The sequence below is a fragment of the Lasiosphaeria miniovina genome, assembly GCF_030549165.1.
Source record: "Lasiosphaeria miniovina strain SMH2392-1A chromosome Unknown B0T26scaffold_1, whole genome shotgun sequence".
In the NCBI taxonomy this organism is placed as follows: domain Eukaryota; kingdom Fungi; phylum Ascomycota; class Sordariomycetes; order Sordariales; family Lasiosphaeriaceae; genus Lasiosphaeria; species Lasiosphaeria miniovina.
This window is the reverse complement of record NW_026848220.1, coordinates 2,272,380-2,292,996: the sequence shown is the minus strand read 5'-3', so window position 1 is coordinate 2,292,996 and position 20,617 is coordinate 2,272,380. Positions and strand designations below refer to the sequence as shown.

Here is a 20,617-nt window from a genome sequence, read left to right as displayed (position 1 = left end):
AGGCTCCGTCCATGCTGTGTAGAGCAGGGAGGTCCGTCGCCGGCAAGAGAAAGCGGGTAATGAACGTTTTATATGCCTTAGTAATAGAGGTGGTGTAGGACGCAGGTTTGGATGCAAGCTCTGACCTTGGATGGAAGTTTCCCTCCACTTGAATGTCAGATGGGAGGGAACACGGGGAGTTTGCAGGCACCAGGCGCTGTCATCCAGCTGGAGAAACCCCGCGAACAAGCTGAGTGAACCTCGCACTGTTGAAATACACTCTGTGTACAGCACAGCACCTACATAATACACCCAAGTTAGTGTATCCACAATGTACTGAGAGCTCTATACACTGTGCGCTGTAGTCTCAGATCTACTGTGGGCTTAGCGGGGAGCACCCACATCCTAGCTCGGCGCGGCGGCGCGCGCCAAGATCAATTTACGCGACATTCCCAACGCAACAAGTGGCATGGACATTGGACAATGTCCATGTCCTGAGAGCTCTCGGAACCTCGGTCACACTCACACAACAAAACAACTCTGCGGGCTTGATCATGTGCGCAACATGGAACGGCCTCCAAAGCGAGCGCGAGTTGGCGCCTCCTCCTTTCACCCTGACGCTGTCGACGACGAAGACGATGTCGAGGCCGACGAGCTGAATTCACGGCCCGAAGACTTGAATGCGCGCCGCGACCCAGGCTATCGTCTGCAAAAGTCTCGCGCTTTTGCGGCGCTCAAGCTCAAGTCGGCTTTCGAAAGCATCTTTGACAAATACGAGAAGGACTTCACAGGCATTGGTGACGAGATCGACTTGAGAACCTGTGAAGTTGTCGTCGACAATGGACACATCCAGTCGCTCAAAAAGACCGACACGGCCCTGGGCGCATTCGGCAATGACAACGACAACATCTCTGAAGCCCTCGCAACTGAGGACTCAGCCTCGGATACTGCCTCGATAGACGAAGAGGAAAGAATATTGCAGGGAAAAAGTGACCTACGACTAAGCTCGCTACGGCAGCTTGGACCGCCTCCCTTGGCCTCACATATCATCCCATCCTACTTCAATGGGCCATGGGCGGGACCTTCGCCGTTTATGGCAGGATCCACGCCGTTTATGGGGGGGCCCTCGCCGTTCATGGGAGCCCCCCCGCTATTCCCTGGCTCAGGGTCATTTCCACCGATGCAGGCTGGCGGTGGTTTCTCTATGCCGTACGGCGCACCACCCCCAATAAACAACTGGTCTGAAGCTGCTTGGAGGGTTCCGGAGCTGCCCCCGTCCGCCTTCCAAAACACGTGGCAGCCCGCCGGCACAACTTCGTTCTCTCGGGGCAAGGCGAGAATGCCGCTGATTTCCGGTGGCGATGCCGACGACAAGGACGAGGACGACATTCTCATGGGAGTTTCTACTGTAGAACCGACCGAGCCGGGGCCCGGCGGAGTGTCGGTCCCGAAGAAGCTGCCACCGCAAGGCCTTCTCCGTGCGAGCGATTCTTCTGAAAAGATCAGCCGTCCAGCGGCGTCTGAGCCGAAACCGAAACCAAAGGATGCCAACACCCCAACGAGCAGAACCCCCTCAAAGCAAAAAAAGCTAGCGATATTGGACTCAGGTGGCGGCAGTTTGAAGCCCAAGAAAGACAAACAAACCCCGGTCACCAAATATCCGCTTGAAGCTGAGCTACTGCTGTCATCCGATGCTCATGACCCCGCCACCCCTACGACGTCGGCTCGGCAAGTCAAAGCACCACAGAGCCGACGCAAACGTGCGTCGGGTGAGGGCTATCTGGCGGCGGTCGAGGCCACTCCGCCTGAGAAGCTGTCATTGTCGTCCCAAACTCCTGCGCGAGTAACAGAGCAGCCAGACGTTTACATTGGTCATTCTGAACTGAGCATCAAAAGTGCAACAAAACCAAGAAACCAGTGCCTGCGGGTAGAAATTGTGGCGAAAAGAGCAAGCGAATACGCCTTGTTCAGGGCCATTACTCCCGAAGCCACACCAGAAACCACGCTTGAAATGGCATATCCCACGCCTCAAAATGTAGGCGAGGACGAGTCAGAGACTGGTCATATCCATGCCAGTCCTGCCAAAGCACGGATGCCCACCCCCGAGAGTGAATCTCAGTCTGAAGGCGTCGCTGTCGAAGTATTTTCGAGGAACGTCCTGGATCCCGCATACACCTTTTCCGACGAGGAGGAGCCCGCGCTGCCAAAATCCAAGAACTGTCGCCGCTTCGACCGCAAGCCGAACACGGTCATTAGGGCACACCAGAACAATCCAGCACCGGGGACTGTATCCCCGGCACCTAGGGGTGAAACTTCCAATAGGAAAAAGGAGCGCCGAAGTACAAATCACAAAATCATCACTCATACGCCCCCATCAGGTCCCGATGTGGTTCCAGAAGTAGCGATTGGTGCGCTCCTCGATAAAACAGAGGAAGGACTAGTATTGAACGAAAAGAAACAGTCGTCACAGTTGGACGGGTTAGACGGCATCTCGCCTACCCCCCCACCGACATCATCACGACAAGCAAATTCTGTCAAAGACACAACCAGTGAGAGTAGTCTTCGGCAAAATAGGGCAGGGAACGTAACGATGGAAAAGTCGGCTCTTAAACCTGGTAAGAAGCTTGCGCTCAGTACACAGCCGGTCATCGAGACGCCGACCCTAGCAGTAGCAGAGACTGTCTCGAGCACTACGTTCTGTGAGCCCACGCCTGCCATAAAACGGAAGATGGGACGTCCGAAAACGTTTCTGAAAGAGGTTGATTTGCCAGTCGATGCTGAGCCAGAGCCAAATCCTGGTCCGGAGCCTTTAGAAGAGACATCAATGGCTGTCGACGAAGACCCAAAGACTATAGCCCAAGCTAAAGAAACAGCAGATAGCGCGATGCCGGCAACGTTTCCCTCGCCACTCGATCCATTAACACAAATCAATAATCCTAACGCTGAGGCCAATAGCCTCGACAAGGAACCAGCAATCATACATCAGGATGATGATAATGGACAACAGCAGCAAGACCCGGTCCCCTCGTTACCTACCACACCAGGCCATCCAGAAGCTGCAGCAACAGTTGCCGAGAAAATACAGTCTTCTAAGCCGGTGGCACAGAAGAGCGACAAGGAGAATGCCAAGCGGCAGGAGGCGGCACCCGCCACTCCAGTGAATCCAAACAAAACCCAACGCCACACAACAGTGTCTTCAAACACGAGACCCGCCCCATCTTCCAGGCACACCGGCCTTCTTTCTCTCCTCTCAGACGACGACGAAGACGAGCTATCTCTAGGGCCCGAAAATTTCACGCCTTCGGGCAGTCGCTGCAAGCATCGCCATAACAACCTCTACTCGTCTCCTTCCGAGCAACACGCTCGCGTGCGCCTGGCTCTCGCGGCCTCGGCGGCTTCCTCTAGCACCATCAAGAAGAGGAAGCTGACCCTGAAAAAGGGGCTGCTCCTAAGCTCACACAGCAAGAAAACTGGTGCTGCCGGTCCCATGTCCTCGCCTTCCTCTCTCCGGTCGACCCTAGCCCGGTTTTCCGCCACTGGCAGGGGCCCCATGTCGTCCTCCCTCACCACAGCGGCCCTGGCTTTTCGCGGCAGCGGGGCGGATCTCGCCGTCCGCCAGCGCCGAGGGAGGAGCGTCGAGACGACCTCGGAGCCGATGGGGTCGGAGCTGGTCCAGACTCCCGGTGGGAGCATGCGCAGATGCGGCGAGGGCGGTTTCCGCTGCGACAGGGACTTTTGCTTTGCCTGTCTCTGAACAAACACCACTTAACTAACTAGCGGAAATGGCGCTTTGGGGAAGTTCCTCTAGAATTGGCACGGGAACCATATCCCGGATATGGTATGGTGGAGGAGGAGCTCTATGGAATGGTATCTCGAATTCCAAGCAGATAGCTAGCTGCACACAGACATAGACTTGAATATACCAAAAGACGAGGAAAATAATGATAGATGCAAATATTTTGCTCTATCAGTACCGTTCAATTGTCTGACTCTTTACTGTGCTTCGGGAAATGCCCAATTGTGTTCACTTTAGTATGTGCATAGCTATGGGTATAAGCCATTCATTCCACTTTGGTGATATATCCAACTGTAGAAGTCGCTCCTAGAGCAGTCGAAATTAAATATAAACATTCCACCGCGTTCTAGATATCTGAGCGCAAGGTGACAACGAAACAGACAAAAAACCGAGATGAAATGCCACTCAATTTATACCCTCGTAAAAGACAATAGAAAAAGGATAAGGGGCGTTTTTGTTTTTAGGCAACCATATTATTAAGCCTATGTACGGATTGATAATATTAGTAGTAGTAGGCCTGAAAGAAAACCCATACCATGAGAGAGAAGGAAAAAACATGAACTGGAAGAGAGAAAAAACCAAACAAGAAAACCATGATGAAAACGCTACGAAATAGTCAAATTTCGCTTGGGCGTCTTCCTCCTCAAATTCTCTCCCCTCCACTAGACCGTTGCCCTTTCATCTGCTTGGCCGCCTTGATGCATCTCGATTCCCAGCGGCGGCCACCTGTTGATCGACATGTGTCTGCCCGCCTATCTAGGCAGATAGGAACCTAGTTCCTCATTGGTTTACCTTGCCCAAGTAAAGCAAGAATCCGATAATATAGGCGTGCTCCGCTAGCTAGCCAAATAGCTCATTAAGACGAGCCCAAGTAGACACACGAAACAGACACGCACAGATAGCCCTCTCGAGAATGAGATGATCACCCCAACATTTGAAGTCGTCCATCGGCCCATTTTGATTCCTCCCACAAAAGAAATGTGGCACTAGATCATTGTCGTATTCGCTGCCGACCCTTGCTTCCAATTTTCCATTTCCTGCTCCCTTCTTTTATTTCGAATGGGGCTAGGTCTTGGGGTTTTGTAAGTGCCGGTAGTTGTAGTACGTGGGGGGTATTCCAACAGGAGACTGCAGCGCATACACGAAATAGTACCGGTATTTCATTTCTTTGGGGGGTAGGGGGTAGGGAGGCTGAGTGAGGTTGGGGGTGAAGGTTGTCCTTCTCAGATACGGCAATTTTGGTCTCATATTTTTCTCCATTCGCTCTTTTCGCTGCGCCCGCGGGAACCAGGTCGTTGACACTAAAGTCGAACCGTCTCCCTCTCGGTCTCGGTAGCCAAAAGAAAAACGGCAAGCTAAAGTGTGGTTGAGGAAGAAGAGGGGGAAGGGCGGTAGCGACCACATGCCGCCCTACCTTTACCTCGGCTTAGGCCTGAGGTGTTCCACCAGCCAAGTATTGCTGGAGAGTGACCTCGTCGCGGATTGGCGCAAAATAGGGATGCGCCATTGCTTCCTTGGCCGTGAGACGTTCCTGTAGTTTAGAGCCAATGCCCCCGATCAGAAAAATGGCTAGTTGAAATTAGAGAGAATCCAAAGACATACCGCGTGGTCATATCGCAACAGCTTGTCCAGAAAGTCGATGGCCTCGTTGCTAACGAAGCGCTGGTTTTCGGCGTTGACGAAGCTGTGCCACGGCTTCTTTTGGAAGCGACCGAGGATATCATCGTACTGCGAATCAAGCTCGATCTCGTACTTGTCCAAGTAGTCGAACAGGTCATCAGTGCCAAGGACCTTGGCAATCTTGACGAGCTGGTCCGAGTTACTTCCGCCATGAAAAAACGGCTCTTTGCGGAAGATCATTGACGCGAACATTGCGCCCAGGCTCCACATGTCCAAGCTGTAGTCGTACTCCTGGAAGTCGACAAGCAGCTCGGGGCCCTTGAAATAGCGCGAAGCCACGCGAACGTTGTACTCTGTGCCAGGGTGGTAGAATTCCGCGAGACCCCAATCAATGAGGCGCAGCTGTAGGGGATAAAAGAGGTAAGCTTTGAATCCAAGAATAGAGAGGTGAGAGGAGAACGCGCCTTCCTGTTCTCATGATCAATCATAACGTTATGAGGCTTCACATCACGGTGCATAATGCCCTTGCTGTGACAGTAGTCTAGCGCCTTGAGGAGCTCGAAGATGTAGTACCGAACGTCGATATCGTTGAACTTTGGGTAGAGCACCCGGAAATCCGTGTTGTTAACATATTCGAAGATCAGAGAGGGTGTCTTGCTCTACTGCTGGTCAGAGCGCGTGTTACTGTACAGGAGACAAAGGCAACGTACCTGGGAATCACGGACAACGTCGAGAAGTGCGACAACGTTGGGACCGCCGGCCAGGTTCTGCAGGATCTTGATCTCGCGCTTTATCTTCTTCTTCTTGACTGGCTTGAGCACCTTGACGACGCATTTCTGGTAGTTGACCACATTGATGCCCTCAAAAACCTCCGAGTATTTACCGCGGCCTGGGTTGGTTCCGGTCAGCGGCTACGTCAAGAAAGAGCGCATGGGCGGCGAAGGGTGGGAGGAAGACGAACCAATTTTTCGCACAACCTCGTAGTTCTCCAGAACGCCCCAGCCTGTGAGTAAAAGAGTTGGTAGTCAGCAAGGGCCCGGTTCTCTCTCGAGCCATATCAAATAGTTTCCAAGCAGGAGGAGCTGGTTTAGTGGGGATTCGGCGATGGCGACGGCGAACGGGGGCGGGATAAGGTTGGACTCCCAAGGGCGGGCGAATCTGGGATGAAGGAGGGGAGGGGGTGCTCACTGATGTTGACGCTGTCGTAGTCCCAGTACGTGCGGGGCAGGTTCTGATTTACGTCGGCATAGACACGAGCCATGATTGCGACGGAGGGGCGCCGGGTTGCGCGCAGCTTGGGACAGCCTGGGGTCGCTTGGAAGGTTGCTATGCAATGTTGGTCGAGGGTGGTGAAGATTGCGGACGACGAAAAAGAAGCACGAGACGGATCTAGTCCGCTGTGATGACCAGTTGTGGTGAGGGGCAGAAGGCGGTCGGTGTGGGCCTGCTACCTGCTAAGCGCTGTTGCTTTAGTAGGACTCGCCCAGCCGCAGGCGCGCCTTGCGTTTTGCGATTTTCGCGGCCTGGTTGTGCTTTGAGTTTGCGCGCAGCCGTGATTGTGGGTCCTGTTGGGGCAGATTTCCAAGCCGTGGCTGCCTCAGGCCTGAGATTTACAGTGGCGCTAAAATAGAGCGGCAACTTCCCTTTTATGTCCCGAGAGGTAAGAAGGTCAAGGTACCCTAATGCTCAGTTGAGCAATCCATAGATATTAGAGAGAGAAGGGCGCCCTTTATTTGCAGAGATGAGCAATCAATCTCCTTTTCTTGCGCCATCGATTGCCTTCGTTGCACGTCGGGAATCTGTACGATTGTCTTGGTCTGGCGCAGCCTAAAGACGGGGCCACTCCGTGTTTCGTTGACGAGAATCCAATGAGAATCATATGACAACACCACTGCCATCAGAATGCCCTCGAGAACTTTTATTCGTAGTGGCGCACCTAGGTTGAAGGATCTCGAAGCCAATGTTCCTCAGCGAGACCGCAATTGACTTTGGAGCTGTCGATTTTATATCTCCCTTTGCAACACGCAAAGACACGGGTACCGCAGGAACACTCCAGGCAGTACTCTGCACAATCCATGTGGTTTGTCCATGGTGCCGGCCACGATGGCCGCCGGCCATGGCCCGTGGCGGTCTCCTTTTTCGCTGCCGGTCCACTCAATCAAGTGCCCGATCTTCCGTCTGCCTTCCTTGGCGTTCGGGCTTGTCCATCAGACAAAGTTCTTTTTTCTTCTTCCTTCCGGTAGTTAACCTTAATCGCGCTTTAAGACAATCCCCCAAGAACCCTTGTTCAAAACCCTCGCCCAACACAACATGGCGAAGAGAATGGGCTAAAAGAATAGCAACTATCCGATCCTAGACTTCATTGCCTATGGAGATTCAGCCTACGGATACCCAGGCAGATAACATATGTCGTCTAAATAGGCCACCTTAGTAGGTAGCAGTCCCGCTCACGTGATAATTATCGCTGAAAACGATCGGGGAAGGGCATAGCCGATGACATGATGAAAAAAAAAAGTTTAAAAGGATTTGGAATTATTTCTCACCAAGCCTCGATGTTGCTTGCTTGCTGCATAGCTGACAGTCGGCATGGCTGGATGCGCGTATTCTGCGGTTTACTTCAAGTTTCACTGCATCGGGGTTTTGAGGGAATCCTTCAGTACATACCTAGATTGTCCTCCTCCGAGTCTCCGGCATGTTGGTCGCTTGTTGGCAATCACCAACAAGCCGCCCAAACCGATGAGCTTTTATTTTCTGCAGCTCTCGATGGCTACCGCTCCCGGGTGACTCACCCAGGTTATCGTCGGCTAGCCTAGTTCTCTCGGTTCCACCTGTTCGACGGCTCTGAATGTCCCTTCTTGTTCGTGGGCTAGCTTCTAGCCAGGTAGGTTTCCGGAACGCTCCGTAGCCTGTCCGGGGTCTGAATCCCGGACTCGGATGGGCGGGTCTCCGGATAGGGCTGGTAGGGTCAGTAGGGCCAGTCTAGTGTCAAGAGGATGAAGGAAGGAAGAGGGTGCGGAAGGGCCAATCACTTTGCTTTGCTTGTATCCGGCTCAAGTTGGGTTCTCTTCTCTATATAAGACGTCTCTTATTTCTTCCGGATGCTCTCATTTTGCCTAGTTCCCATGCCTCCGTGTCTATCTCATTGCCCCTAAAATCCACCCGGGAACCAACAACCCAGATAATTGTGTCATTTTACTCAAGCTATTCCCCAGCCATGGTCCTCACGATTCATCATCTAGGTGTCAGCCAGAGCGAGCGCCTGCTCTGGCTGTGCGAAGAACTGGGTGTCAAGTACGAACTCAAGACGTACAAGCGGGCACCCTTGCTGGCACCGCCCGAGTATAAGGCGCTGCACCCGGCGGGGACCTCGCCCGTGATCCAAGACGACGACGGTAGCGACAAGCTCGTGACGCTAGCCGAGAGCTCGGCGTGCGTCGAGTACGTCTCTCACAAGCATGGCGGCGGCCAGCTGTTCCTGGGACCGTCGCACCCGCAGTACGCCGACTTTCTGTACTGGTTCCACTTTGCCAACGGTACCTTCATGCCGGCATTGAGCCGCGTCATGGCCTCTAGCCTCCCGGGCGCCGACTCCAGCAGCCCAATGGCGGGCATGGCGCGGGAGCGCTTTGCGAAGGGCCTCGCGGCGCTCAACAACCGACTGCGCGACAACGAGTGGCTCGCCGGAGGCGCAGAGTTCACAGCCGCTGACATCATGGCCGTGTTCCCCCTCACAACCATGCGCTACTACTTTCCCTACAGCCTAGCTGAGCACCCCAACATTACAAAGTACCTTGAGCGCGTCGGTCAGAGGCCCGCATACCAGAGGGCCATGAAGATTGGAGACCCGGACATGCAGCCGCTGCTGGCGGCGGAAGCCCCGGCAAAAGATGCCAAGTGAGGATAGGAGCGTGGTTGTTTTGGTTACATAGGCCATGAGATTAAACGGAGGTTGTTGTCGAAGTGTGCTTGGGGCATGGATTTGGCACTTCGGAGAATGGTAACAACACAACTCCCTTGGGAAGGACATGGACATTAATTTAATAGACGCCCCTCAATGATAGAATAGAATTTCACCTCTTCCACTCCATCTCACATCTGACCTCGAAAAACCCGTTAAATTCCTGGATGGCACATTTGTCTAGTCCATTCTAGACAACTTACGACCAAATAGAGCGGAAAAGCATATGGAAACACAAGCATTCTTCCCTTTTCCATAACAACAAGGGGGTCGAGAGGGGAGCAGATATATGCATGCAGCTTTACCCGTGAGCATGGCACACACACTGATTGGTTGAGTGACGCTGACGAGAGCAACAAGTTCGTGGCTACCGCTCTGTGGGGAAAGGGGCATATAGTGTAACGTAAGATAGTCTTCGGTGCCCTTCCGAGCGACCTGGAAGTCGAATAGATAAGGATACGGAAGATGAAGAAGGATACCTCTCTGGGCCGCAAAGTGGCAGAAATAGCAAAGAAGAAAGAGCCAAGCATTGTACTCAGTGCTCTGTAGTACCATACCAATGGCACTTACACACGTTCAGGTAGATAGATAGATGCACGGGACGCCAGCTTTTGTCACGAGTACTTATATACAAGAAAAGCAGCACAGCAGCCCCCCCCCTTCCCTCGGGGGTCTATTTACATTTGGGAACTCCAACCCTCGGTTCCCTCTTGCCACTGGCCCCCCTTTTCATCACTCACCCAAACCACATCATCACCTCAACGCTCACGGAGTCCACGTAGGGACGGTGCGGTCGCCCGTGGGCGTCTCGTTGATGGCGTCGTTGTTGCGCGTGCAGCCGCTCTTGGCCGTGATGGCCGCCGGGCAGGCGACCTGGCGGAATGACACGGACGGGTTGTCGGCGCCCTTGAACCAGTCGAAGCGGAAGTTACAGCCGGCCTTCAGCGCCGCCGGAAACCCCGAGCAGTCGCTCTTGGAGTGGATCCCGCCGTACCTGTCGCCCCAGCCGTTGCTCGGCGCACCGTACTGGTTCGTACAGGCTGTTCCGTGTCAGAGACTACTTTGATGTTTTTGTTGTTTTGTTGGAGAATGAGAAATGTGACAAAGAAACTTACCGTTGAACAGGCCCACACCGCCGCCGGGGATCTTCGGGCGTGACATGTCAGCATGTAGTCAGACAGTGAGACGTCAAACACACGCCCCCTTTTCTCTGAAGATTTGTGTGGAGGGGGACCGCACCGCAAGATCAAAGTGGTTGTTACCCAGATCGCCGCCCGTGTTGGTGGCCTGCACAATCAGCTTCTTGCCCTGTACGGGCCCGCTGGTAAAGGTCAGCTCGTAGCAGGCGCAGCACCACGAGGCCTCGTTGCTGCCGGCGATGTTGACGGCGGCCCAGCCGTAGGCCACTGTCTCGTTGACGGCCCACGGGCTCTGGCTCGAGCACATGAAGGCGTTGCCGCCGTTGTCGCAGCCCGACTTAGTGTTGCCGCCGTCGTTGAGTGCCCGGTCGTTCTTATCGCACGTCTGCACCGGCGAGTTGCCGTTGCTCTTCTTGGGCCAGCCGCAGCTCGGTTTGCTATCGTGTGCGGCGTTGTCAGCATTTTGTTTCCCCCTTTCCTGAGCTCTTTTCTATGATTGTTGTTTTGCCCCCTTTTTAGAGCAAGCAGGGATGAGAAACCCCTACCAGCAGTCCCAATAGCGCGTCGTCTTGCCGTTGCCCGAGGAGCCCTGTGCCGTAACGGCCTCGAGGTAAAAGGGAAGGAGAGCGACGAGCGTGGAGAGTGACAGACGCATTTTTGTTAAGTCTCTTGTTTCTCGGCTCGATAGCAAGTAGTGACACAACGGCAGCGACACTCTTGATCCACCAAACAAATGGCCAAAGAGCAGAGCAGGCACACCGGAAGAAAAGGGAGAACCAAGTCTCGAAAAGGAAAAAAGAGAAGCGGCTCACTTTCTTCTTGTGTATTAACCAGGGGTGAGAAACCAGAAAGAGGGAACCCAGGAACTCGAAATCAGCCCGAGACAGGGCCACACATATATATGCGTACATACATTCCGCTTATAGTACAACATCCAAGGGGGAACACACCAGCTCCACCACACGGGAAAGAAACAATAAACATATTAAAGAAGAAAAAAAGGAAACAGAAACAAACCTGGTCCCGGTCCCGGTCCCGGGTCTTCAGCCACTCACTAGCCAGCAAGCAAGTCACCCACGGGACGAGATGGAAAGAGAGGGGGAACGGGTTTCCGCCAACAATGGAAGCGCCAGAATTACCCGACAGCCCCGACCCAAATGAAGACAGGCGGCTCTCACCCCACACAGCGGAGACCATAAGTGGAAATCGAAGAGCGACTGTGCTTGAGAGAGAGAGACAGAGGAATAAACGAGTGAGAAAAATATTGCGGAAAAGGGAAATATTGAAAGAAAGAAATAAAATAAAATAAAATAAAACACTACAAAAATACAAAACAAAAAAAATCCAACAACGGCAGCCGGGAGTGGGAGCAGGCACGTCGGGCAAGCTAGCCGCGACCCGTCGACGACGACACGAACACTGCTTTCTCATGATCAAATGGGGTAACTGGGCGCTCATCTCCTGGCGAGCCGCGCCCTGGAAGACGGCTGATAGATATATATATTGGCACTGTTTTCCCCGCACTTCCCCCCCCCCCCCACCTATGTAGTACGTACGTACTTAGTACATACAATCAATATATAGGGTAGTTATATAAGGAATCCATATAATAAAACACAATGTCTGGGGGGCAGGGGGCGATCAACAACTGTGTAGGGAGACGGGAATCACAAGTCTAGCAGCATGCTATATGTCCCATGCCCCCTCTCTGCTAGACTCCCTCAAATTAGCAAGATTGCCTGGGGATGGAGGAATAGGCGGGCCTAAATAGTGCTCCAATCATACTTAATCACCGCGTTGTCTTCTGGACCTGAAAGACGGAGAGAAAGAGAAAGGTTGGAAAAACTCGAATTGGGTTTCGTCGAGGGACGCAGCCTCTACGTGTAGCTACCTAGTAGTCAACTAATCAAATCCCGCCTCTCTCGACCACAGATATCCGGAATCCAATCTCAAGGTACATAAAGAAACTTTTGGCCATCACGCGCGTCCACTACTTAATGTCGCATATATGCTGCTTCTGCAGATCAAATATGCGGACACACCCAGAGTCTCTTAGAAGCCCCAGCCCCGGCTTTCCTCCTCACGGGGGGGCTCCTCGTACTCTTGGCTCTCGAACGCCTCCGACGCCTGTCGGGTAAGATTGTCGAGGAAGCCGCCGCCGCCGCCGCCGCCAAAGAAACCTCCGGAGCTTTCCTCTTGCTCCTGCGGGTACTCCTCACGCTCCTCACGGCGACTCTCGCCGCCCCAGCTGGTCTCTTCCTGGCGATATTCTTGGCGGCCGCCCTCCCAGCCCGACGTTTCTGTACGCTCTTCATAACCCGAGTACTCCCCGCGGCCGCCCTCGTCCTGCTCATAGCGACGGTATTCGGTCCGCTCCCCTCCGCCGGGGTACTGCGTCTCCGTGTACTCGGCTTGGCCGTATTGGCCACCCTGGCGGCCGTACTCAGTAGTAGTCTCGGAGTAACCGCCGTCCTCGGTCTGCTCACGGGAACTGTACGTGTCCGTCTCCCTGTTCTTGAAGACCCCACCAAGAATGCCGCCGATGCCACCGCCGGCAGTAGCGCCGCCGAGGAAGCCCCCTAGGCCGCCTCCAGAGCTATCTTGTCTGCCGCCACCAGAGTAACCGCCGGAGTGGCCACCACCACCGCCGCCCAAGTTACCCAAGCCGGCGCTTTGCTCAAGATTCGAGAATCCAGACTTGACGCCTCCCATAATGGCACCAACGGCCGCTCCGGCAATTCGGTCTTCCATGGTCTGTTCCCCTCCCGAGTAGTTCTTGTGCATGCCAAGCTTCTTACCGCAGCCGTGGCCGGTATCGTGGACGCCTTCCTTGTGGTTCTCGCCCCGCTCAACTCCTCGGCGGCCCAGCTTCTGGCGATACTCCTGCTTCTGACCTTCGTCCATCTGCCCCCACCACTCCTCAACAGATCTAAACATGATGTCACGGCCCTCATTGGCTCCATCCTGTCCCATGTGTCGCTGGGCCGGGTGGTGCAGCACTCCGTAGATGATCTTGTTCAACAGGCGATCGACATCCGTGTTGTGGTCATCCCAGGCCTCCATGAGTTGAGGTACAACCCAGGAGACAACCTTGGAGGCGGTTTGGCCAGCAATTTCGTTGAGAATCTGATTTCCATGTTAGCTCACTAGTAGGCTATGAAAGAAAAAAAAAGAAAATCCTTTCTTACGTTTGAGAAGTGGTCCTTGGACAGCATGGAATGTGTTGGGTCCGTCGAGCGGTCATCATGGAACACATTGAGTTGCTCATTCTTGCTGCTCTCAATAATCTCAGTTGCGCCCGTCGCCAGCTCGTTCTTGATCTGATCAATCACGGGGACGAGGAAGGGGGCAATAATGGAGAAGACAAAGACGGAGAGTTGTTCCTCAAGTTGCTCGATGATCTTGGGCAAAACGGGAATCTTCTCGATAGCCTTCGAAATGGTTTGGAGCAGGTCGTCATGGAACTCAATGGCAGGCATGATCTGCTTGAAGACATCCCCGATATACTGGGTGAATTCCTCGGGGTTGCGCGGTGAGACTTTGGTGTTGCTCATCTGTGCTGCATTTGCGTTGTTTTGGATCTCTTCCATCTTCTGCTTCTTGTTGTCACCACCGAACAAGCCGTCGGGGATCTTGTCAAGAAGATTGCGCAGGATGCTGGTGTCGGAATTTTGGCTTTCCTGAAGAGTTCCTTCCAGGTCCTGGATCTCACTCTGGGTCATCTTGTCGGACACTGCCTCCTTATTAGCCGAATGGCGCTGATCCGTCAGACAAGGGATGCAAACCTTCGCCCGTGACTGAGTGCAGGAAATCAACGCCTCCAAATGTACCAGTAACAACTGGGTAAACCTCGTTACGGGCTCCCTGCAGCCTCATCTTGGTGTCGCGGCCGACATGAGGGAAAATGTCGCGTTCTCCCAGCTCAATCAGGGCAAGCTCGACGTAGTTGCTGTGAGCGAGGTAATCTACATAGGTCGCGCGTCAGCTCCTTGTTCCGATAGACGGACCTAACACCAGATTACATCGACATTGGCGGCTTCATACCCTCGAGACAGTGGAGCCCGGTGCCCAAGAGACGCAAGGCCTCGTATAATTCGGTGTTGTTCTTGGAACGCGAATAGGAACGGCCAAGCCTTATGCACTCGGTGAACAGGCGGCGCACATGCAGGGCCGAGGTCATGTATCTGCGCTGCTCGATGGAAGTACTCGCGATGTAGGTCTTCATGCCCGTTTCCGGGTCGATGGCCAACTCGACGCGCTCGTCGACAGGGCCGCGCAGACGTCTGTCGTAGTTTGTGGCATCTTCGTTGTCGGCGTAGTTCTTGGGGTTGTCGATGTGGTCCTCAGGGCGGTAGCAGCCCAGGCGGTCCGCCGTGACCTCGAACTCGCGGCTTCCATAGCCAAAGGTCAAGAAGCCGAGCACGCAGAGCAGCAGACGGATGGCCTCGGCCGAGACGCTCTTGACCGTGCCCACGTCAATCGCCTGGGAGTAATCGCGAAGCCAGTTGCCAAAGTAGACACGCGAGACCATGATCTTGTCAAACTTCTTGCCGCCGACAGCACGAGCCATCAGGATCTTGAGAAGAGCATCCTCGATATCGCCATGGCGCCCTGCATGATGGGGACAAATCGCAAATTAGCGGGAAATCCCGATTCCAACGCGAGACCAAGAGAGAAACAGAGCGGCGTTAACTGCTTGAGTCGAGGGCTAACTCACAGTTCTGGCCCTCCACCTTGGAGATCCCAGCAATGTTACCGGCACCAAAGGCAAGCGTGGGCCGTGCAAACAGGAAGAGCACGACAAGCCCGAGTAGAACGGTACCGGGGTACGACTTGACGCCAGCCATGGTTGCGGCTTGTGTCGATGGGTAAGGGCTTTCTGATAAAGATTGCTTGTGCTCCGCACTCTAGAAGTCAAATTCTTCAAGGTTGATGATTAGGTAGGTCGTATAGTTTTTTTTTTGTTTAGAGGGGGTAGATATTATGGTAGAGGTGGGTGCGAAATGAGGGGGGATGGGTCCGCTGATGGAGGGGAAAGAAGGAGCGCAGAACAGCATAAATAGGTACCAGTAGGTAGACTAATAAACTTGGGAGAGACGCATTCGGACGTTAGTCCTCGTGGATGCCACATCCTCGCAGGGCTCAGCCGGATTATAGCATCGCTAACATTAGTTTCAGGGAATCGGAAACATGCCAAGACTCCATTCAGCTGGCATCGTTGGCAAGTGGCAGGAGCCTTTCTTGAAGGAGAGGGGTAGGTGGGGTGTGGAGGGGTATTGTACAGGAGCTCCTCAATTGTAAAAGCTGTCCCGCAGATGTGGGGTACCTGTGCTCTCAGGCAAGTGTTGAATGTGGACAAGTACCCCGTACCGTTACGAACGCCGCCAAGACCTTGTATACTCAAGTCAAGCATCCTACTCCCAGACAGGGCACCAATGCAGATCTATGAGTCGCAGCGCGGCGGGCTGACGACCTACGAAAGGCAACGCAGAAGTTTTGACGCAGATCAGCGGCCGGTGAATGAGGGTGCTGTCGCTGTTATCAGCTCTTACATATCAAGCCACATACCACCCAACCGCCAACCGCCATGCATCGATCTAGTGAGACGCCAGACGGCGAGAGCATCGCCCTCCGAGCAGGCACACCGAGAGGTACCTAGCAATTAATCCTCACATCTGTCCAATAAGACGCGCTCACCGGGGGAGATTTATAGACAGTAAATAGAGGGCCGAGTGTGAGCTGTGGATAAGGTAAATGGCCTTGAGGCTTTGATATTTTACTTGCTGTATTACGCGTAATCTACGGTAGAAAATGTACTGTAGGTACGAAGTACTCCGTATGTACTGTACTGTACAATCCTGTACACCCCAGGATCCCTATGAAATCGCGCTTGCAGGTAACGGTTAGAGAACGGCGTCAAAGCTCACAGTGAAAGCACAAGCGCAAGCTGTGCGCCAAGGCCTGAAACGTTAATAGAGGCACCGTAGAGCGTGCATCCAGTGAGCCATTACAGGTGAGGTGGGTAGTGCTTTTGTTCTTAGCACATCAACCCGCGTTTGAAATGGTTACGAGTAGTTGTGTGTGTGCCCAATTGTGCGCGGAGAGCGATGTGCGAAAGAGCCCCACCACAGACGAGCAGCGCAGTTACTGTGTAGCTAATCCCGTTAGTGTGCGGAACGAGGCGGAACACTCTTCGTTCCAGGTTCGCGTACAGCCTAGCACCCTTTCCCGAGCCGGGAATTTCGCGCCTTCGGGCGCGTGATGGCGCCAAGGGGCCTTCTGCGAGCAAAGAATAGGACGGAAAGCTGCCACCACTAGGCGGATGTGATCTCATGTCTAACGCTCGCTGTATCGTCCGACGCGGTAGACGAGGTAGACGAGGTAGACAGGGTACGAAGTAGTGCGCCACGCACCAGCTCGCGCTGTAATCTGTGTCCCTACTCCGTACAGTGGCATGGGATTTATGAATTAACATGTGTTTAGTTGGCTGAAGTTGAAATAAGACAATCCGTCGTCAAACGTTTAAAGGCTTGAAAATAATTGCATTGGCACCTATCCGTAGGTAGGTAAGGTAGGCAATTTGTAGCGACGCACTAAACATCTAGCTGCCTCCCTTCCTACCTTGAGTTGCGGCTTGAAATGTGCTGAGGGACGCGCTCAATTTCAGAGTGTCAAGCCGTATTCAGCGCGCGTTACAGAGTCCTGTAATTACGGAGGTAGTCAAGGACTATAGAACTGTGGCCACTGTCGCAACAGCGGCTGATGGCGCATTTGGTGATAGTACCGAGTAGGAGTATTTTGGTTTCCATTGGCATTGCGGCTTCTGGCACGCTTTGTGAGAAGGGCATCATCACGCGTGGGGGGGTTGCCAATCAACCCAGAGCCCAGTTCGGCTCGCTGGCGACGGAAGAGGGGCTAGACTCGAAATTCCGTCGAAATCGAGGGGGGACGAATACCCCTGCCCTTTTAGAGGGAATCAGAACTGCAGTGTCTCATAGGCTGAAAGCGTGCCATTGGCCGAGTGGGCGGGCACGCGTGCAACAGCCGACTTTGTCACAGGAACACTGAAGGACAGGGCCAAGGTACCCAAGCACACTTCGAGATAGCTGCACCAGGTGCTTCAAGAACAGAGGCTCCTGATGGACGAGCCTTTCAGGCGCCTACAGCGGTGCCATCGACGCGCCAACAGCGCAAATCGGTGTGCAAAAAGCAACTTCACCCTCGGGGCCCAAGATCAGCGACCACCCATTCAATGCTTGGGGGCATATCCTGAAATTAGTTCTTTTGCTCCGATAGAGGAAGACACAGAGCGACTGAGCTGGGTGACAGCATGAGTAATAATCTAACCCGCCTACCAAGTTGGCTAGGTGGAATCACGGAGGCTTAACAGACCCTCCCCGCCTGTGTTGCACTGAGCTTCTCGCTGTGCGATGTGGTGCCCAGGCCTAGGCCCCAGTTGCCCACTGTTGATGGCACTGTTCGGCGGTGCGAAAGCGGAGAGGGAATGGAAAATGGAAAATGGAAAATGGGAAAATTGGGGGGGCAGGGCGGACAGGTCGGGCAACTGTAGGGCAGAGCAGTGAAGGTAGGCACGAGGGACAGCGGCGACTGCCTGAGGGACGAAAAGTGCAGGAGGGTGGTGTGGCGGGCGCATGCTCTGTTTTTGCGTGCAGCGGGCGCCTATTTGAGATTGCTCGCGTCGGGTGGTCAGGCCCTTGCTCGCTGCTCGTGGCAGGGCAGGGCATCAGTGAAAAAAGACGGAGTGATTGATTTCGATTGGGGGGAGGGGCCCAGAATTAAGCTGCAGCTCAGCAGGCAAAAATTTCGCCCGCCGAATTTCAGGGAAATCAGCGCTGGCTTCCCTCGCTGTGTCACACCTATATTTTAGGGCCCCCCGCCCGCCCCCCCAAACTCGCCGCGAACTTTTTTCCTCCGGATCTCACCCTTCATTTTGGCGTCTTTTCCAGCACCCACCTCCCCAAGCCAGCAGGTTTTTTCCGCCATCACCATCGCGTCGTCGATAGCACTATACCCGCTATACGTCGCAACAAGAAAGAACCACATCTGCGCCGCCGTCGCATACCGCGTCCAAACCGCCAAAACCATGCCGCGCCCACCAAAGAACAAGGTCGTTGAGGCCGCGAAGCCCAGCTCCGCACCGCCTAGGGCGCCCGTCATTGATGTTGACAATTTTATTCGCGTGCGCGACTCGGTAAGCATCTCGCATCACTCGCCGCTCAGCGTCCACATTCAACATAGCGCTTCTACCTTTACACTCTTCCACATGCACGCGCAGCGCAGCACCACACTCCTTTCTCAGAGCTTTGTCTATCGTGCACATACCCACTTCCCCGTCCACTCACCGCGCACGTCGCGTCAACACTGCTTGTTTTCATTCACCTTCGGGCCTCAGGGCATATTCCAAGCCAGCGCCTCGATCTTCACACTAGTGAATCGCGTCTTGGATGCGAGACCATGTGCACTCAGGCATGGGCATGAGCTTTTTAAACGGCATGGCTTGCTGTCATGGCATTGGACCTCGGTCCAAGTCGAACGCGGCGCGATTTGGATAGCTAGATTTCAATGCTTTTGCTATGGCGGATGGCTTTGCCGTGCAGCATTGCACTGCCATTCTGAGGCTGTTTCCATTGTTTACATTGGCTCGGCTTGAGCAATCGCGCCTGCTGTGATTGACCCTGGCCTGCCGACGCCGCATCTTCCCTTTTACCCCTGCGCTCGCTTCTACCCTCAACCGCAACCCGAACCCCAAAACGGACTTGATAACAGCCTACTAACACGCTCTCAGGTCTACCAAAGGCTCTCAACCATTCAAGATCTGATCAAGAGCTTCTCCAATGACTACCTCCGCCAAACCAACCTCCTGCTGGGGGAGGGCACTAACATTGAGAACGGCGGCGAGCTGGACAGCATTGCTGGAGCCCTCAGCAGCCTGATGCCTGCTGCTTTTGCCCCGCCTCTGCCTGTCGTTGAGGAGAAGAAGGAGCGTAAGAAGCGCACTCACGATCCCAATGCGCCCAAGCGCCCCCTCACCCCGTACTTCCTATACATGCAGACGGCTCGCCCCATTATCGCCAGTGACCTCGGAGAAGAGGCTCCCAAGGGCGCCGTTCAAGAGGAAGGCCAGCGCCGTTGGTCTGTCATGGGCTCTGCCGAGAAGCAGGGCTGGAACACGGCATACCAGTACAATCTGCGCCTCTACAACGCCCGCGTCCACTCTTACAAGCACGGCAACCCGGACGCCAAGAACATGTCAGACCCTGAGGCGCTCAAGTATGCCGATGAGTTCAATATCGAGATGCCCACAGCTACGGCTGTCGTTGAGGAGGTTGTTGGCAACGACCAGGATGCCATCGCACAGCAGCTCGGACAGGGCGCGATCGCGGATGTCTCTGAGGAGGAGGAGCCCACACCGGCGGCTAAGACCCCCAAGAAGGGCAAAGACACCCGCAAGCGCAAGACAGCCACCCCGGCAGCCGAGGCGGAGCCCGCTAAGATCGCGCCTACGCCCTCAAGCCCAGAGGTGAAGAAGCGCAAGCGGACGTCCAAGGCGGCCGAGGTAGAAGAACCTAAGAAGTCGGGGCGGAAGAAGTCCAAGACGGGCTGAATCCCGTCCTCAATCTATCTCTGCCTTTCTTTACGTCTTTGCTTCGTTGTCTCATGATACCTCTCTGGGCTATTACCGTCTTGGTCTTTTTATGATACCCTCGTCGACGAGACACTAGCGAGGACCGTCCTAGTGGTTTGCATTCGCCGAGGTGGTATAGTTCGGAACTCGACGGGATTTCACTTTTCGGCGCGCCTGACGGTTCTTTCCGGCGCTCGCTGACTTGCGGGGGTGTGTGTGTTGGGATTACAGTGCGCTCTTCTGTCTTTTTTCTTCCATTTCTTCCATGTGTATTGTATGATTCCATGACAGAGCGAGTGTATTTTCCTGGGAATGCTTCTCAAAACTAGGGGAAAGGAAATCCGGGGCGCGAATGGGCTAGGCTAACGGGGACCGGAGACTGGGGACGGGGGGGGGTTAAAGGATACGGGGCTCTTTATCTCTCTCCATTCTCTGCGGCTCTGCGACGCTGTCTATACAATATGGGGAAATTTTCTGTC

At 54.2% G+C, this 20,617-nt stretch overlaps 6 protein-coding genes across 6 annotated transcripts; 3 read left to right on the top strand and 3 right to left on the bottom strand.

Annotated features, from left to right (window-relative positions):
- Positions 1–544: 544 nt before the first annotated feature.
- B0T26DRAFT_669972 (uncharacterized protein) lies at positions 545–3,733 on the top strand (the record flags this gene model as incomplete). Its single annotated transcript, XM_060439128.1, has 3 exons — positions 545–2,387; positions 2,603–2,678; positions 2,935–3,733. The coding sequence occupies 3 exons, from the start codon at positions 545–547 to the stop codon at positions 3,731–3,733; spliced, it is 2,718 nt and encodes a 905-aa protein (XP_060302448.1).
- A 1,143-nt stretch (positions 3,734–4,876) lies between these two features.
- On the bottom strand, positions 4,877–6,760 carry B0T26DRAFT_26993 (kinase-like domain-containing protein). The gene is made up of 6 exons (XM_060434095.1): positions 6,584–6,760; positions 6,357–6,398; positions 6,106–6,284; positions 5,860–6,054; positions 5,378–5,797; positions 4,877–5,306 (listed from the first exon to the last, which is right to left on the bottom strand). Exons 1-6 carry the CDS (start codon positions 6,654–6,656, stop codon positions 5,202–5,204), a joined length of 1,014 nt encoding a protein of 337 aa, XP_060302447.1. The 5' UTR covers positions 6,657–6,760; the 3' UTR covers positions 4,877–5,201.
- A 1,573-nt stretch (positions 6,761–8,333) lies between these two features.
- On the top strand, positions 8,334–9,400 carry B0T26DRAFT_26989 (putative glutathione S-transferase). The gene has a single exon (XM_060434094.1). It carries the CDS (start codon positions 8,610–8,612, stop codon positions 9,291–9,293), a length of 684 nt encoding a protein of 227 aa, XP_060302446.1. The 5' UTR covers positions 8,334–8,609; the 3' UTR covers positions 9,294–9,400.
- Positions 9,401–10,118: 718 nt separating this feature from the next.
- B0T26DRAFT_633567 (beta-1,4-endoglucanase) lies at positions 10,119–11,147 on the bottom strand (the record flags this gene model as incomplete). Its single annotated transcript, XM_060436550.1, has 4 exons — positions 10,119–10,393; positions 10,469–10,499; positions 10,593–10,929; positions 11,038–11,147. 4 exons carry the CDS (start codon positions 11,145–11,147, stop codon positions 10,119–10,121), a joined length of 753 nt encoding a protein of 250 aa, XP_060302445.1.
- A 928-nt stretch (positions 11,148–12,075) lies between these two features.
- B0T26DRAFT_26924 (heterokaryon incompatibility protein Het-C-domain-containing protein) lies at positions 12,076–15,573 on the bottom strand. Its single transcript, XM_060434092.1, has 5 exons — positions 15,210–15,573; positions 14,537–15,103; positions 14,278–14,457; positions 13,681–14,225; positions 12,076–13,618 (listed from the first exon to the last, which is right to left on the bottom strand). The coding sequence occupies exons 1-5, from the start codon at positions 15,337–15,339 to the stop codon at positions 12,545–12,547; spliced, it is 2,496 nt and encodes an 831-aa protein (XP_060302444.1). The 5' UTR covers positions 15,340–15,573; the 3' UTR covers positions 12,076–12,544.
- Positions 15,574–18,409: 2,836 nt separating this feature from the next.
- B0T26DRAFT_26899 (uncharacterized protein) lies at positions 18,410–20,358 on the top strand. Its single transcript, XM_060434090.1, has 3 exons — positions 18,410–18,704; positions 19,299–19,838; positions 19,914–20,358. The coding sequence occupies exons 1-3, from the start codon at positions 18,597–18,599 to the stop codon at positions 20,115–20,117; spliced, it is 852 nt and encodes a 283-aa protein (XP_060302443.1). The 5' UTR covers positions 18,410–18,596; the 3' UTR covers positions 20,118–20,358.
- The last annotated feature ends 259 nt before the right edge of the window (positions 20,359–20,617 follow it).